General features: G+C 39.8%; 1 protein-coding gene across 1 annotated transcript; it reads left to right on the forward strand.

The window, feature by feature from the left end:
- Positions 1-1,104: 1,104 nt before the first annotated feature.
- On the forward strand, positions 1,105-16,956 carry lrp11 (low density lipoprotein receptor-related protein 11). Its single transcript, XM_082147939.1, has 9 exons — positions 1,105-1,884; positions 5,430-5,587; positions 9,916-10,057; positions 10,726-10,851; positions 10,954-11,100; positions 11,995-12,165; positions 14,054-14,110; positions 14,643-14,744; positions 14,845-16,956. Exons 1-9 carry the CDS (start codon positions 1,269-1,271, stop codon positions 14,997-14,999), a joined length of 1,674 nt encoding a protein of 557 aa, XP_082004065.1. The 5' UTR covers positions 1,105-1,268; the 3' UTR covers positions 15,000-16,956.
- Positions 16,957-18,648: the final 1,692 nt, after the last annotated feature.

The following is an 18,648-nucleotide window of genomic DNA, read 5'->3' on the forward strand; positions in this document are numbered from 1 at the left end:
TATTTGAGCAAATGGGAACACAGAAAATATATATATTTAATGTAGTTGAAGTTATAGAAGTTTACCCAACTATGATAACTTCTCCTTCTGAGAAGTCGGAACCCGGAAATGTGAAAAGGGTCAATAGATTTAATGCAAAAACAACCCTTTGAAAAAAAAGCATCCTGATTTCTGATATGTGTTGTCATTGCCTTCACATGCTCTCGGAATTATCATAAATACGAGTTTCCAAGATAAAAGTTGGACACGAACACCCTCTCAAGTGTTATTTGCAGCTGAAGCTCTGGGATAATGACGGAGGGTGGTGGGGAGAAGGATTGCTGTGACTGTATCGTATTCTTCATTCGTTTTTTCCACAACCGCTATATGACCTTGTCTTGTTGTTAAAGTATGAATATTTATATTTATGAATAATCATTTGAATCAATTGTTTTACACATAGCAGAAATAACCTGTATTTGACAGAAATTATAGAATCGTTAGCAAGCTAACTATAGCCTAGATATAGTGATTTTGTATGGTTTTCAGTGAATGAGACTCTTATATCATTTTGGCTTTAGATTTTCCTAATAAATGGGCAAGAATTAACCTGGTATCCTCCATGATTCCTGTTATTTCCGACAATAAAGCACGACTTTGTGGCTTGCTTAGTTGGGGACACTAAATATTCAACAATATTATTGATCTGCCTGCATTGACACCATTATATGAGAACTGAATTGAGCTGGACGATGACATCACTTTTCTCCAGAGTGGCTATACATAGCCTATAAATGAACTAAATTAATAACTTTTTATACAACAAATTTACCTGAACTTACTTAAGCTGGACTGTGGCGCTATTTTATTCTAGAAACAAACTGTTGCATTATTTTCTGTTATCTCTGTAAAGCTGCTTTGAAACAGTCTGTATTGTAAAAAGCGCTATCTAAATAAAGGTGACTTGACTTGACTTCAGAAGCAGAACTCGCAATCGCGATTTCTGTGGGAAGAGGGAAGTAGTAAATCTCCCATAGCACGTGAGGCAGCATCAGTATGAGCCACAGAGCGCCCCCTGCAGGGACTCAGCATCGCAACACAACACTGCATTCACTGATGCTGAGTCCAGCTCAGTGCCAGTGGAGACGACAGGTGCTTCGTGCTGTTCTAATAAAATGCGCAAAACGGCGATTCTTACGTCGTAAACTGACACTTTGAATCTCGAATATGATGTGAGAGAAAGCGTGCGATCGTTTCCACCGTGGGAAAGGAGCGTTTACAGCGCAACTATGCTTCATTCTGCGCTTCATCATAATGTCCAGCGAGCGCTCATCTGTTCTCTTCTTCTCTGCGTGACGAGGACGGTCCTGATGACGCGCTCCTCCTCTCCAACATCTGAGCTCAAATCCCAAATATCGGGCGTGGAGGAACTGCTGGAGGAGTTCCGCAAGCAGCTCCAGCAGGACGAGCCGGGCCCGAGAGGGGGTGAGGGGGACGGGGACCGCTGTGTCGGGGGCTTTCAGGCGCAGGAGGAGCGCATCATCCGCGCCAGCGCGTCCATCGAGCAGGGCGGCGCGTTCCTGTCCGCGCCGCAGCGCGTGTTCAGCTGGAGGGACTGCGTGCACGCGTGCTGCGCGCTGCCGCACTGCACTGACGCCATCATCCAGGAGGAGCTCACGCAGCCGGACGGCAGTCTGCGCTGTTACCTGTTCAACTGCACCTACGGAGGCAGGAGTGTGTGCTCGTTCTCCTTCCAGCCGGGCTTCAGCACCTACAGCCGGGCCGACAACAGCACCAGAGCCCGCGAGCCCCCGGGGGGAGACCCCTCTCCTGCACCGGGCCGTCCCGACACTACAGCCGGGGGGAGACCCGCTTATGGGATCGGGGAGGAGTCCCTAATGGAGGGTGGGTTTCTCCGGTTGTAGTGAATGTACGGGCCAAAAATGAGACGAGATTTCCACAAAAATATGAAGCAGCACAACTGTTTTCAGCCTATAATAGCAAAGTTTCTTTAGCAGTCAGCATGTTAGATATGCTTTCTGAAGGATCATGTCATGTGACACTGAAGACCGAAGATATAATGGTAACACTTTACATTAAGGTTCATTAGTTAACTACCTTAGTTAACATGAACTAAGAATGAACAATACTTATACAGCATTTATTAATCTTAATTAAATTATAACATTTAGTAATACATTATTAAAATCAAAGGTTGTATTTGTTAATATTAGTTAATGCACTGTGAACTAACATAAACCAATGATAAACAGATGCATTTTTATTAATAAATACTGTAACAAATGTATTGCTCTTTGTTATTTAATGTTAGTTAATACATTAACTAATGTTAACTAATGAACCTTATAGTAAAGTGTTACCTATATAATTTTCCCAATTAATAGGTGAGAATAAACCTAGTGTCATCCATGATTCCTGTTATTACCGACAGCAAAAGCACTTGAATGCGATGAACTAATCACGACTTTAGAAGTGGGACATTTCCGATAGCACCTGAAGGCAGTCAATAATAAAGTAAGTTTCTTGAGCAGCAAATCAGCAAATTAGAATGATTTATGAAGGATCATGTGACACTGAAGACTGAAAATTCAGCTTTGCCATCACAGGAATAAATTAATAGAGTTATTTTAAATTCCAACAATATTTTCACAGTATTACACTTTTACTGAAATTTTGAATTGTAGTACACATTTAAAAGTAGTCAAAAGACATCTAAAAGAAAATAATGTTTCTTCTTTTTTTTTACAGTTTCATTGTTTTACAAAATATTTGCACTGTCTGAATTTGCTCGCTATCCCCTGGCCTAAATAGTGTGTTATGTGCTATTGATAAATGAGCAAGCAGCCGATTTTAGACGTTTAGTCTGGAATTTGTATATAGCTGGGACAGGGATTCTCATTCTAGAAAGTGTTTGATTAGACAAGTCTCTTAAATTGTGACCCCATGATTTTGAGAGTTTTCTTCTAAAAATGTATTTTATCATTGTTCAGAAGTGCAACAGCATATAGAGTAGATTCTATAGAGGATTCTGTAGGAAAAATACTTGAATCTCTGAGACTTTCAAGAAACTCTGCTTCCTTCTCTACATCCACTCTTTTTTTATTTTATTGAACAAAGATCACAGGAGATACATGTGTCACACACAAAAAATAGGATACGAAACTCAAGATAAAGCATGGCAGTAAAGAAAATACAGTAAGAGATAGTCTACAAAAAATGTATTAATAAAACATTTAAAGCAATAGAAATTAAACATACAATACAATTGTCATCTTCAGGAAATCAGGAGGTAAACCATAATTTTTTTAAACAACAGAGCAGTTTCAGCGGCTTTCTTGTTAGCTGATCAACAAGAGTCATATAATAACTTTAAATCAACACAGAAAAGCCTAAAATTGGGCGTAGAATCAGTGACTTTACATTTATGGAGATGAAACTGGCCATGTAGAGTTAGCCGTTTTAATCTGTCATCCGTCTCTGCCCAAATCAAAAACAGCACATTCATAATCTCAAAAATAAAAAGTTTGTTATAAGCAGAGAAAATAAGCCAGGCTACTTCTTTCCAGAACTTCAAGATTAGAGTGACAGAATGTGCATGTGAAGAGATGTCTAACCTAAACTTAGAAAGAAGAGAGTTACAGGGATAGTAATTATGTAGAATTTTAAAGTGAAGATCTTTCCATTTGTTGGTAACAGAAACTCATTAATGCCAGTCCAGATCTTAATAGTAGAAAGAGAAGGATAATTTTATTTCCATTTGAAAAAAGCTTTGGGATGACAGCTGATTTTCCTAATAAGGAATCTTCTAATCCCAAAATTGTTACATTGGAAAATGATTACATTGGACATCGGAAAGCTCCAATCCTCCAGTGGATAATTGGGGCATTTCACAGACTGATACTCTGTAACTACAGTATGACCTAACCATATGCAAAAGTTTAGGTGAAATAGAATTAATAACCCAGTCATAAACTTTAGGTGAGGAATCCACTCCAAAAATGTCAGTAAATTCAGTTTGGGAATAAAAGCTGCCGCCACCCTTCTTTAACAAATCCAAAACAAAAAATACACCTTTGTCAACCCAATTCTTAATAAAGATTTTTTTTTTTTTCATGCAGCACATTCTGATTGTTCCATATAATACTCATATGAGGGGAATAATTGTGGCTAAAGGCAAGCTTACAGGATCCAAGGCTTGCTTATGAACATTAGCAAGCTTGACTGGAAGTTTGTTGCATTTAAAAGCACAAGACAATAAAAAAATTAACCCCCCCACATTTTTCAAAGATGAATTTAGGTATGTAAAACCATAACAAATTAGGATCAGCATGCAGGTTTAATCCAGCCGATCTGGAGAGTACTGAAGTCCAAAGCATTCACACCTCCCTCCAGAGTATTTCTCATCAGAGTCTTTCTTTTTGCATCTCTTCCTGTGTGCTAGAGTTCACTTGAAGGATTAGTTCACTTCAGAATAAAAATGTCCTGATAATTTACTCTTTCCCACGTCATCCAAGATGTTCATGTCTTTCTTTCTTCAGTCGAAAAGAAATGAAGGTTTTTGAGGAAAACATTCCAGGATTTTTCTCCATAGAATGGACTTCAATGGGGTCCAAATTGCAGTTTCAGTGTAGCTTCAAAGGCTCAACACGATCCCAGCCAAGTAACATTTTCAAAAAAAACAAAAAAACATTTATATACTTTTTAACCACAAATGCTGGTCTTGCACTAGCTCTGCGATGCGACACACATTACGTAATCACGTTGAAAGGTCAAGTGTGACGTAGGGGGAAGTGCCGACCTAGTGTTTACAAATCCAACGTGCAAAGACTGAGTCAAATGCCATTTACAAAAAATAAATAATAAATGGTAAAAAAACGACATCAGATGATTTTGAAGTTGGAGGAGAAAATGAGATGGAGTTTTGATCCTTGAACTGGAACGTGTGTGACCTTTCAACCTGATTACGTAATGCACGAAATCGTGGACGTGCAAGATGAGCATTTGTGGTTAAAAGTATATAAATGTTTATTGTTTAATAAAATGAGCGATGGTTTGTCTAGATGAGACTCTTATTTCTCGGCTGGGATCGTGTCGAGACTTTGAAGCTGCACTGAAACTCAAATTTGGACCTTCAACCCGTTGGACCCCATAGAAGTCACTATATCTCCATATATCTCATATATCTCTATATCTCCACATATTCCAATCCTGGAATGTTTTCCTCAAAAACCTTAATTTCTTTTCGACTGAAGAAAGACATGAACCTTTTGGATGGCGTGGGGAGAGTAAATTATCAGGAAAATTTAATTCTAATCCTTTAAGATTAAAAACATGTACAGTGTCCCTCTATTGTACATTGAACTTAAAGGCTGTAGTTTTAAATAGTGTTGGCACAAAAGACTTGATTTTCCTGGGTTTGTGTCCCACAGGTTTGGATGAGCCGCCCCGCAGTGATGCGGGTCAGGATCTGGTGGTTCAGCTGCCGACGGACTGGGCCGTGCTGGACGGCAGAGACAGCACCGATGATCATGACATCATACATTTTGACTGGGCTCTTGTGAAAGGAGACCCCTCCGTTAAAATGAAGGTAAACCGGTCATAGTCAGTCAACTCTCAAAGTTTAACACTCAACATTGCTCTGTGTGAACATCCTGACCAGTCGGACTTAGCAACGTTTGAGAAAACCCTCGCTGTACTATTGGTTTGTACCATAGACTTTAAAAAAATATGGACAACGCCCCTTCGCTCTCTTCCATTGGTGAGAAGTGAAGCCGTCAGTGTCCCGATATGGCGCTGACATCTTGGGACTTGAGTCTGCGCAGTAGCGATCTCGGGACCAGACCTGCACAGCCGTGAGCAGGAAGTAAAGCCGCGAAATCAAGGCTCCGCCCCCTCACTCTCGGTGTGAAATAATGAATTATAGAAATTTAGATATTAAATTTAAAGCCCCAATCTCCTCAGTCCTCCGAATATCCAGAAAAAAAGTTGGTGCTTCAGTGACTACTTTGCTCAGAGAACCTGTCAATCACAGCTGTCAATCATGATGTCACACCACCGTTTTTATAGCATCGCGTAACTAACTAAAAACAAACTTATTTTAAAAACAAACACTTGAATTTACATCAGTGTGATAAAAACTACAGTAAGTGACAGAAACCACCTTCGGAAAAAAGATATTTGAAGTGTAATTAAAATTGTTTAGTTCGTCTCAAGTCCCGTTGAATAACACGGGGAGGCGGGGCTTATGACCTATACTAGGACCAGTCACCGGGGGGCGATCGAGACACTTTGGCTTCACTTTTCAGGGCTTGTGCGGCACGCTTGGTTTGTACTAATGTTTGGTTTTCCAGCTAGATGGAAATTTAATTAGTGGTAATATCATATGGCATTCTCATTTGAAGGGCCCTATCATAGACCCGGGGCAATGCAGCGCCAGGCGCGACGCAAGTGTCTTTAGCTAGTATCAGCCCGACGCAGTTTTCATTTTCACGTCCTGTGCCATGTTGTTTAAATAGCAAATTTATTGTCGCCCATCTGTTCGCCCATGGGCTGCTGGTGTGAAAACAAGGTGTGTTCTGGCGCATTGCTATTTTGAGGAACTGAAAAAGACTGAGACACTGACTTACTGAAACCTGGCCTTAAGTCAATGGCGCAATATTTATTTTTTGTTATTTAAAGAGCGCGTTAGTAATATGAGCCTATAGGCGGGTCCACAACGCGCGTACACTCTGCTTATTACACACACAGCGACGCGCAGCAGCACACAAACATGCCAAATATAAAAAATAAAAGGATTACAATGTAAAAGATTATTATTGTGTACATAAAGATATGGTGATATCCAGGCTTGTCCTGTAGATGATTTAACCTCGCCCACGAGAAGATCTGGAGAAACGTTCAGTTTTTCCGCTTGCAAATTCCGGCATGTAAATAGCGAATCCGCCATGGCACGAGCGCAACTGGCTTTTTGCATGTTACGCCCAAAACACACCCATTACTCATTAAAGGTAGGGTATGGGATTTGCAAAACGGCCGGCAGATTTTGAAAATACACAACTCAAATGGTCCTATCTTCTTTCCTCCAACGCTGGCCCTGACTCCACCCATTCGAAGAACATGGAGGGGGATGGGGGGAGGGGGGGATGGTACGACCGTTTGATTGACGAACTTACTGTCCAATGATTCTAGGTGGTCTTGGAAATGATTGGCTGGAGTTTTTCGAGTCCTGCCCGTTCCACAGATGATTAAATTGCTTAATTTTCATTTCAGTGCTTCTAACTCAGTGGCTGTAAGTGGGTTAGGAATAGGATTTCAAGTGATTTTGAAAAAATTGACAAAAAAGAGAATCACATACCCCACCTTTAAGAGAATAGGGACAACCCTGTTAGACCATGATGCGCCGGGAGCGCCGACCATTATTCCCTTCGATAAACTAGCAAAAGTGGATTTGGACACACCCTAAGTGTGCTTGTGCCCTGCGCTTTAGACCATGCGCTTAGATCGGTAAAATAGGGCCCTTAGTCACAGCATATTGTATCACTACTCATTTGCAGTAGTTTGACTCAACTTTGATCAACTTTGTTACTTGTGTTGCTTAAAACTGGCAAATCTGACTTCCAGTGTCTTTATCGCTGCAAACTGCTTTTAGTTTGAACGCCTTTTAAGCAATCACAGCATCATGTGGCAAAACTTAAACGCTTTAATTACAACAAACACAAAGTGTTGACTCGTACGCCATCGATTGCTATCCACGAGCGGTTACATTTATTTGTTTTATGTTTGTGTCAGTCACATTGTAATGCTCTCCGCAGAGACTGCTAAATGTAGATCTGAGTAACACCGTGACCTCAGTGTTAGTGCCGTATGTAGAACTCTTCTCCAGTTTTGTTCATTCTAGTGAAAAACCTCTGTGATCTGTCTTCTGTGAGAGCATGTGTGTAAGTATAGACAGGATGGATGGGGAAGATCATGTTACCGTCACTGCCCACAAAAAACAAAAGAATATTTCAGGAACGGGCTGCAGGGTTTTGTGAGCTATAACCAGTGTTTGAAATTAACTTTTTCACTCACCAGCCAATTTGGCTACAAAATTTTGAACTTCTACTAGCCCAAAAAAAAAAAAAAAGAAAGAAATGAACCAGATTAACTACGTTACAGCTTTATATATATATATATATATATATATATATATATATATATATATATATATATATATATATATATAAATTATAAAATTTGAATTTCATACATTCATTTCTTATTCAAACTAAATCCTGTCACCGTCATCTCCTCTCTTCCTCTTCCATCCTCATCAGCAAAAATGTGTTTAAGGTGGACAGATCAATACAGTGCAGGAAAACTTTTCTGTTAACTAAATGCTTTTTAATCTTTGCTTTTGCTTCAGTGCATATGAACAAGCGCATGCCGTTATATGTTGCGGAGTGAGTGATGTGCATTATTTTGAATGTGAAAAAATTCTTGGTATTCCAGCAGCTTTGATTTAGTTGACCAGCTGTAATCTTTCACAGCAGTTACAGACTCCCAGTGAAACCAGGCGTTTACTGGTCTGAGAGTTTACTGGTCTGAGAGTTTACTGGTCTGAGAGTTTACTGGTCTTATGTTGTCTGAGTGTTTACTGGTCTTATGTTGTCTGAGTGTTTACTGGTCTTGTCGTCTGAGTGTTTACTGGTCTTGTCGTCTGAGTGTTTACTGGTCTTATGTCGTCTGAGTGTTTACTGGTCTTATGTCGTCTGAGTGTTTACTGGTCTTATGCCGTCTGAGTGTTTACTGGTCTTGTCGTCTGAGTGTTTACTGGTCTTGTCGTCTGAGTGTTTACTGGTCTTATGTCGTCTGAGTGTTTACTGGTCTGAGTGTTTACTGGTCTTATGTCGTCTGAGTGTTTAATGGTCTTGTCGTGTGAGTGTTTACTGGTCTTGTCGTCTGAGTGTTTACTGGTCTTGTCGTCTGAGTGTTTACTGGTCTTGTCGTCTGAGTGTTTACTGGTCTTATGTCGTCTGAGTGTTTACTGGTCTTATGTCGTCTGAGTGTTTACTGGTCTTATGCCGTCTGAGTGTTTACTGGTCTTGTCGTCTGAGTGTTTACTGGTCTTGTCGTCTGAGTGTTTACTGGTCTTATGTCGTCTGAGTGTTTACTGGTCTGAGTGTTTACTGGTCTTATGTCGTCTGAGTGTTTAATGGTCTTGTCGTGTGAGTGTTTACTGGTCTTGTCGTCTGAGTGTTTACTGGTCTTGTCGTCTGAGTGTTTACTGGTCTTGTCGTCTGAGTGTTTACTGGTCTTGTCGTCTGAGTGTTTACTGGTCTTGTCGTCTGAGTGTCTGAGTGTTTACTGGTCTTATGTCGTCTGTGTGTTTACTGGTCTTGTCGTCTGAGTGTTTACTGGTCTTGTCGTCTGAGTGTTTACTGGTCTTGTCGTCTGAGTGTTTACTGGTCTTATGTCGTCTGAGTGTTTACTGGTCTTGTCGTCTGAGTGTTTACTGGTCTTATGTCGTCTGAGTGTTTACTGGTCTTGTCGTCTGAGTGTTTACTGGTCTTGCCGTCTGAGTGTTTACTGGTCTTATGTCGTCTGTGTGTTTACTGGTCTTGTCGTCTGAGTGTTTACTGGTCTTATGTCATCTGAGTGTTTACTGGTCTTGTCGTCTGAGTGTTTACTGGTCTTGTCGTCTGAGTGTTTACTGGTCTTATGTCGTCTGAGTGTTTACTGGTCTTATGTCGTCTGAGTGTTTACTGGTCTTGCCATCTGAGTGTTTACTGGTCTTGTCGTCTGAGTGTTTACTGGTCTTGTCGTCTGAGTGTTTACTGGTCTTATGTCGTCTGAGTGTTTACTGGTCTTGTCGTCTGAGTGTTTACTGGTCTTGTCGTCTGAGTGTTTACTGGTCTTGCCGTCTGATCTGTACAGGTGACTCATCCAGGCCTGCTGAAGCTCAGCGGTCTCAGAGAAGGGATTTACACCTTTGAGATCACCGTCACCGACACAGCGGGACAGAAGAGCTCTGACAACGTGTCGGTCAGTGTGCTCGCCCCTGCGCCAAACGCTGAAGGTCAGACATTACTGCTTTACAGTCAAAACTAAATATATTCAGGTCACATTATCACAGTTTATTCACTATAGTTTAGAAAATGGTAATAAAATATGACAAGAACTCAGAGTTATCAAATCAGTTGATTCTCATTGGTTTTGGCCATCCTTCTGTTAGTCTGTCTCACAGATGAATAAGGTTGAATAGCTGTCAACTGTTTAACTACACAATTAGATAATACCAATTTAGGTCCCAAATTCGATCCAAATTGTTCCCAAATTTAATGAAACAATGGTTTGAAACAATGTGTATTGTGAAATGTGTGTACATGTATATAAACATGCATATAAACAGGGATTTTGGGAAGTTGCTTTTCTAAATTCACCCCCTTAAAAATACAGTAAGAGGGAAATAATCTATGTAATCTCGTTAGTTGACCTCATTAATCGACTAGTCAATTGCTCCACTTTTTGATTATTATTATTATTTGTAAAACAATATTTGTTTAATCATAATATATGACCTTTAACACTGTTTTCTTACTGCCGTACATGTGTTTTTATTGTCTTGGTTTCTTAACGTATTGTTCTGATGTTATGTGGAGACCCTTGTAATTGCCCGGTGGGAGTTAATTAACTGTAAACATGAATCTATATGGACGTGCCACAGATGTGTGTGTTTCTCTGAAGTGTGTACAGGTCACTGTTCTCGGTATCAGTTCATGTGTGATGATGGCTGCTGTATTGACATCGGTTATGCTTGCGATGGAAAGCAACACTGCCCTGACCGATCAGATGAAGATTTCTGCCAAAACTGTAAGCCTAGACCAACAAGCCATTCTCCGGCCATCTTCTCAAAAGCCTTTTCAGTACCCCAATTATTTTAAGATGTATAAAAGTGTTTGGTCTGTTTTATAGTTGATACTGGTCACAAGTCCAACCCCTCCTCTAAACATGGGCTAGATATACAAAAACCTAAAGCAGGAGCTCAGACGCCATCAGAGATACAGCCCACTGACAGCCCTAAACCTGAACTACACCAACATTATGGCTTCATCAACCAAGGTAAGGCTCAAGATACATTATTCAAAGCACACACACACACACACACACACACACACACACACACACACACACACACACACACACACACACACGCACACACACATTCGAAGGAACAGCTCATCAAAAGTGAAAATTTCATCATTATTTAGTTACTCACTCTAAATGTCTTGAAGAATGTTTATGCCTTTAAGCAAGACACTATTGAAGACAAATCACTCATGATGAGTTCAGAATTCATCCACTCCTTTCCTTCCATTCTCTTCCAACCGCTTTCATTAACAAAGCCTGTCTATGGCCATATTTACATTACATGGTTCAAGTGACCCAGTTCCGAATTTTTTATTGTTTTGTGGCACAGATGGGATATGACCCACGAATGTGTAAGCAGGAAACAAGCACATGGATTCCGATATTCTCAGATCGGTTTCAGACCTCATTCATATGTGGAAATAAATCTGATATGAATCGGATATATCAACTCGGGTGGACACCAACCGTGATCACATGACTCTTTTCAATGCCAAAGCTGCAACAAGGGCTCTCCTCTTTTTTTTTTCTCCGGCTTAAGAGACAAATGTTTTGCTGACTGTTAAAGATGGTGCGGAAAGCAAAAGCATGTAATATAATTTTGTCTGCGTTCATTGCAATTCGCACCATTTTTAGTTCATTTTTGGCCTAAGCTTTTCCTGGACAGTACGTCAACCCTGGGTTGTTTCGCCAAGTGTATAGTAAAAATGCAGATATCAGTTTTGAAAATGTAAGCTGGTCGTCAAAACAATCAGATATAGTCAACAAATCGGAATTGGGCATCAAGACCTGCAGTGTAAATGCGGCCTATGTCTACACACTTAATAGTGTGTGGAGAGCAAAAGTGTCTGTGTGTGTGTGTGTCAGATCCCTGTGCAGCGCCCCCAGTGGCCGGCCCATGTAAAGGGGTTTTCCCACGCTGGTATTATGATCCTGAAACGGGAGACTGCCAGCACTTCCAGTACGGCGGCTGCAAAGGAAACCACAACAACTTCCTCCAGAAGTCGGATTGTGTGAATGAGTGCATTCAGAAACCATGTGAGACTTGACCACCTTTGATAGTGATGGGAGAAACAAAGCTTTTCAAAGTTTCGAATCAATTGAACCGTTTGCTTCGTAAAATGATTCACTGTGACCTCTGCTGGTCAGAACAATGGAAATGCAACAAAAACTCAGGCCAAACATGCATAAAACAACCTTTTACAAACCCATTGCAAACGCTTTCTTGAAAGTCAAATCTTTCAAATGCAATTAGCTAACCATCTAATAACATTAAATATCAAGTGTTCTTTAATCAATTTTCAGGGCTTGTTTTGTTTGTTCCATGGATGGCTCTGCTAAACAGGCCTTTAAGAGGCTATTAACTACTATTATTCCTTTTAATTATACTTAAGTCTAATTAAAACGTCTACAAATGTACACTCACCTAAAGGATTATTAGGAACACCACACTAAAACTGTGTTTGACCCCCTTTCGCCTTCAGAACTGCCTTAATTCTACGTGGCATTGATTCAACAAGGTGCTGAAAGCATTCTTTAGAAATGTTGGCCCATATTGATAGGATAGCATCTTGCAGTTGATGGAGATTTGTGGGATGCACATCCAGGGCACGAAGCTCCCGTTCCACCACATCCCAAAGATGCTCTATTGGGTTGAGATCTGGTGACTGTGGGGGCCATTTTAGTACAGTGAACTCATTGTCATGTTCAAGAAACCAATTTGAAATGATTCGAGCTTTGTGACATGGTGCATTATCCTGCTGGAAGTAGCCATCAGAGGATGGGTACATGGTGGTCATAAAGGGATGGACATGGTCAGAAACAATGCTCAGGTAGGCCGTGGCATTTAAACGATGCCCAATTGGCACTAAGGGGCCTAAAGTGTGCCAAGAAAACATCCCCCACACCATTACACCACCACCACCAGCCTGCACAGTGGTAACAAGGCATGATGGATCCATGTTCTCATTCTGTTTACGCCAAATTCTGACTCTACCATCTGAATGTCTCAACAGAAATCGAGACTCATCAGACCAGGCAACATTTTTCCAGTCTTCAACTGTCCAATTTTGGTGAGCTCGTGCAAATTGTAGCCTCTTTTTCCTATTTGTAGTGGAGATGAGTGGTACCCGGTGGGGTCTTCTGCTGTTGTAGCCCATCCGCCTTAAGGTTGTGCGTGTTGTGGCTTCACAAATGCTTTGCTGCATACCTCGGTTGTAACGAGTGGTTATTTCAGTCAAAGTTGCTCTTCTATCAGCTTGAATCAGTCGGCCCATTCTCCTCTGACCTCTAGCATCAACAAGTTATTTTCGCCCACAGGACTGCCACATACTGGATGTTTTTCCCTTTTCACATCATTCTTTGTAAGCCCTAGAAATGGTTGTGCGTGAAAATCCCAGTAACTGAGCAGATTGTGAAATACTCAGACCGGCCCGTCTGGCACCAACAACCATGCCACGCTCAAAATTGCTTAAATCACCTTTCTTTCCCATTCTGACATTCAGTTTGGAGTTCAGGAGATTGTCTTGACCAGGACCACACCCCTAAATGCATTGAAGCAACTGCCATGTGATTGGTTGATTAGATAATTGCATTAATGAGAAATTGAACAGGTGTTCCTAATAATCCTTTAGGTGAGTGTATACAGTATACTGTATATGATCAGAGATCATCTAAAACCCACAGACACTTGTTCAATGGTTCGCCAATCTCAGTGACTCCTCATGATTCATGGGTTCACAGAGATCATCGCCCACCAGCGGTGAACCATTGAAATTTCGAAACGTTTCGAAACAATTGACGTAACAAAGCAGAGTTTTGAAATCCCCCATCACTATTCTCTGATTATCTGATTAAATGTATAAAATAAAATGTATTTAATTGAGAATGCTGTGACTCTAAAAATGATTCTTTTGCCATCTTTCAGCTGTAACAAAACATCAGGCCACTGCAACTCCATTACCCAGCAGGACAACATACACATGTATGTACAACAACATCAGGTCTTGTTTCAAATGATTTAAACAATGTAGATCTAATGCACGTTCACTCCGTGATTTCATTGATTTCAAAGAAGAATATAGTTTCCCCTTAAAGTGAAAATCAAAGTGCTTTCACGAACAACATGTACTGTTAACATCAACAATGCGTGTTAGTGTCTCATGCCCCATTATTGTTTTCTGTGTGACTTCAGTAAGGGTAGTCTATGGAAGCTTGTTTTAAAATAAGAATAAAAAATAATAAATAAAAAAGCTATTATAACACGCAATTGCGCGTTTACATCTCGCAATTCTGACTTTATAACACGCAATTGCAAGAAATAAAGTCAGAATTGCAAGATGTAAACTCGTAATTGTGAGAAAAAAAGTTGAAATTTTCTTGTAAAATGTTTTATTCTGTGGCGGAAACAAGCTTTCAGTAGTCAGACTCTGTAATGTCCTTGTGTTAACTCTGCTTTTGATCAGATGAAATGTCTGCAGCGTGTAATGATAAACTAACTGCTCTTCTGTGTGCAGCTCCCATAGCCTCGGTCCATGAGGAGAAACTGCAGAATCCTCTCTTAGAGCCAGCGTCTAAAATATACCGTGTACTGGAAGGACACCCACCTCCTGAATCAGGTGCGTTTTACTTCATGAGTCCCCAAACATACACACACGTCACTTATACTTCTGTGTGTGTGTATTTCCTCAAACATTTGAAGTGTGTGTGTGTGTGTAGGTGCAATCCTCCCGCTGGCTCTGGGTCTGATCATCAGCGCTCTGCTCTTGCTGATGGCGGGCGTCAGGCTCTGGCTTGTGCGTCGCAGACTGAAGAAAGCTTTGCCTCTCACCACAGAAGAGTCCGATTACCTCATCAATGGCATGTATCTGTAGCAGAACAGCCACCTGTCAATCAACCCTCCAGTCTGATGCACTGTTTGTGCATGAGTGTGTGTGGTAGAGGATACTTTAGTTGTCAAAAGAGTCTGAAGCAGGAGTCGCCAGCCCTGCTCATGATGCACCAGCTGTGCGTAAGTTACAGTGACAGCCTAGTCTCCATGTAAACGCCACTTTGGCTACGGTCAGACTGCAGCAAATGTGGCCCAAATCTGATTTATTTTTGCTCACATGTGACTCAGTATACAGTATGAACGGCACACACCACATGGAATCCGATCTTTTTAATTCTGGTTTGTGCCACTTCCACATCTGGTCCCAAACCCGACACAGGTCAGATGGTTTGTAATGCGACCGCAGTCTGAACAGTCACATCAGAATTAATGTGACTTTCATGTCACTCTAGATCAACATTTGTCTCAGTTCTGTGCTCATGAGAGTCACTTATTATAGATTTTACACACCCGAAGTTATCAAGACAGTTGTGAAAGGTAGTCAGTGAAGGACAGTGATGTATCAGAGCTCATAAGTATTACAGTGACGGCTCTAAAACATGAGGGCTCATATCATAAATGTTTAAAAACTCACTCTCTTTTTCACATCCTCGTCTTTGTTTTTTATATCGCCTGCGCATAAATCCGCTGGCTTCCGCGGGAGATCACACTATAAATATACTGATATTGGCCACATTTAAAACAACAGTGTGAACAGCTACAATAAAATAAAATAAAAGAGATCTGAGCAGTAAATGGACGTGAGCACCGAGGCTCGCAGTGTGAAGCCTAAATGACAGCTTGCGCACAACTAAATATTTTTGCACCATTAAGCTTAGTTGACTCTGCATATAAACAAAATATTTCTACCAGTCTCCGACCAGGAGTAACGCAGCATATCTCAGTATATATCAAACTGCATCAAAATCAGACTTCAATCCTTGAGACACAAATGATGTTGACATTTACACTCGTTTAGATTTTAAAAGAGAGAACATTACGTGAATAAATGACTTGTCTTGAACGCCTGTGTGTGGCGTGTTATACATGACACATTTAATCAATCATAATAAAATGTAATACATTTTTTTCTTTCTTTTTTTTGTAATATTATTTATTTGTGGCTCCTTATTAAATTCAAACACAGTTTCAGAATGTTATTAGTTGCAAACCAGCTAGTAACTACCATGACCCGAGTGTGGACTTTACATTCTAGTTTAAGCAAGACCTTACGAACGGCTGGTGCAGAAGCCTAGAGATGCCGATGAAACACACCTGGAGCACATGACCAGGTGTGCTGGAGCACATGACCACTTCCACTGATCTATTGATTGTAGATCAGAAGTATTCTTGCTGTTGATAGTGCAAAATGACACAGCAGAAAATAAGTCAGTCTCAAATCATGGTACCTTGAAAATTTGAAAATAAAATATCAATCATGTGAATGAATATTTTTGTAATGCTGCATGATATACCACAAGCCTGATGCTCCTGTATGACCTTAAATGAGACTTACAGTATCACTGAACTCAGCCTTAGTAGGATAAACATTTAAACCATGTTTCTGTATCCTTACATGAACATGTGCTTGACATTGTGTTTTTTATGAATCTCAGTCCAGGCCTGGGAATACAGGCTTAATTATAAGAAGTATTGGTGCCATTTTAAAAGTTCTAGATTGCAACTTTACAATTAAAAACAGACCATGACAAGAAACCCTTGGATTAAGAAATATGGCCTTATATCAGAGAATACCTGGTTAGAAAGATTTCAGTGTGGTTTTTATGGCTAACTGTGATATTAAATACTAGTCTGTATAATTAGTGTAATTGTGCTAAAATGTTTTGAAACTATAAAATATATGATTGTAAAAAATATCACATTATATTTGAATAATCTTGGAGAAATACATTGTAAAAATCAATTAAAATGTGGACCAACTATATGAGTATCCATATTTTCTTCTGGTTTGGATTTAGTCACATGCATGATTAGTTGTGCATACATAAATGTGTGCAAAAAAACCAAAGTTTCAGACCAAAGTTTTCCAGCGTTGTCTTACAATGATTCAATGATTCAATTCAATTCACATTTGTTTGTAAAGCACTTTTCACAATATATATATAGCAAGCGTCTACTTTACAATTTAGAGTGATCTGTTATCAGAGGTGACGGTCAAAGTAATGTCATACGTCAAACATGTACAGTTCTAAGATAATCAGTTAGCTAATATCATGTATTCAATGGTCTGATTAAAGTGATTAGTACAAGTTGTGATTATAATGATTACAATAAATAGAAAGTTTTGCAGTGGTGCACGCTGATTCAGAGTTGGCGTCATCTAATTAAATTCGGTGAAGAGCTGATGAATTGTCGAGGACAAGTGTGAAAAAAGTAGATTTTTACAAATGAAACCATGGCATGCATTCAAATGTAGTTTCTGGGCCTTATTGTACAAACGTCATGAGCATAAATCAGTTTGAGCCGTTCGAGGCGCTAGAGGGTTTTAGAAAGAGGCACCAAATTTGCTTTGGTAAATGTTTAAACTGTCTTGAATTTGTGCGCCAAATTTCATAACTTTTCTTTGTTTGGTTCTATGGGCTGCTATAGACATGCCCTTAATAAAAAGTTAATTTGCATAAATTTGAAAAGTAAAAAAAAAAAAATGTATAGAGTTGGTTTAGTTTAGGGTTCGTGGATTACAAGTAAATATGCCTATAAGTGGGGCTAGACTGCACTGTAAAACATTTCTAACCTCTCCAAGTCAAAATTTTCTAGTGACTGATCACATCTAAATTTTTTAATTGGCCCAAGTGCAATTCTTGTTGCAATAGTCTGTTAACATTGGCTCAATGAGAAATCATACGTCAGACTAATTGAAAAAATGTAGATGTTATCAGTCACTAGAAATTTTTGACTTGGGGATGTAATTTTTTTTTTTACAGTGTGTGTTATTCTCTGTCATGAAAGATACATTTTCTGTGTAGAGACAGTGGAGCCATTTGTGCATTACAACAATAAAGTCTTGGTGTAAGTTACGCGTTTCTAATTCTACATGAAAGGGCGACCGAAACACATTACCAAAATTGCTTATCATACAAAAGTAAAAAAAAGTAAAAAAGAGAAAGTGTGCTTGATACCTTAATGCTGTATTAATTAACAACATCCTTGTTTAGAATGTTTATCATGTTTGTTCAACCCATGTTTGGGTCAAATATGTACAAAATGTAAACCACAAACAACAACCAAGAGTTTTTTGAAGATAAGCATCATTTGGCATGTGATCTGACGAGCTTCTACCAAGAAAATTCACACCGAAATATAGTTTGCCAGCCTTTGAAGCCAACAGAAATATAGAGGGATTGTTTTCTCTTCTCATAACAGTTCCTTAACGTGTTATTTGCTATATGCCCAATTATATATTATATAGCTTTGTGGATCTCTACATGTCATGTGTGCTTGTTTGACCTGCTCTTCACAGATGCGATAGTGGCAGCGATCTGAAATACTCAAGGCAATACTGACAAGTGGAAACAAATGAACAGAGAAGCATTTTGTGGCATCTCATGTCCAAATAAGAATGAATAAAATAGTTCTGGCGATGAGTGGGTCTGTTGAATAATCATAACAGGGACGAGGATGTCAAAGAATAT

The sequence above is a fragment of the Leuciscus leuciscus genome (genome assembly GCF_965113295.1).
Source record: "Leuciscus leuciscus genome assembly, chromosome: 19".
Taxonomy (NCBI): domain Eukaryota; kingdom Metazoa; phylum Chordata; class Actinopteri; order Cypriniformes; family Leuciscidae; genus Leuciscus; species Leuciscus leuciscus.

Excerpts from the sequence above, each read along its gene's own strand:
- lrp11 (XM_082147939.1), top strand. The coding sequence starts at position 1,269 with ATGCTTCATTCTGCGCTTCATCATAATGTCCAGCGAGCGCTCATCTGT. Across the intron at positions 1,885-5,429 it reads GGAGGAGTCCCTAATGGAGG|GTTTGGATGAGCCGCCCCGC; the intron begins GTGGGTTTCTCC and ends TGTGTCCCACAG. Across the intron at positions 10,852-10,953 it reads TGAAGATTTCTGCCAAAACT|TTGATACTGGTCACAAGTCC; the intron begins GTAAGCCTAGAC and ends TCTGTTTTATAG.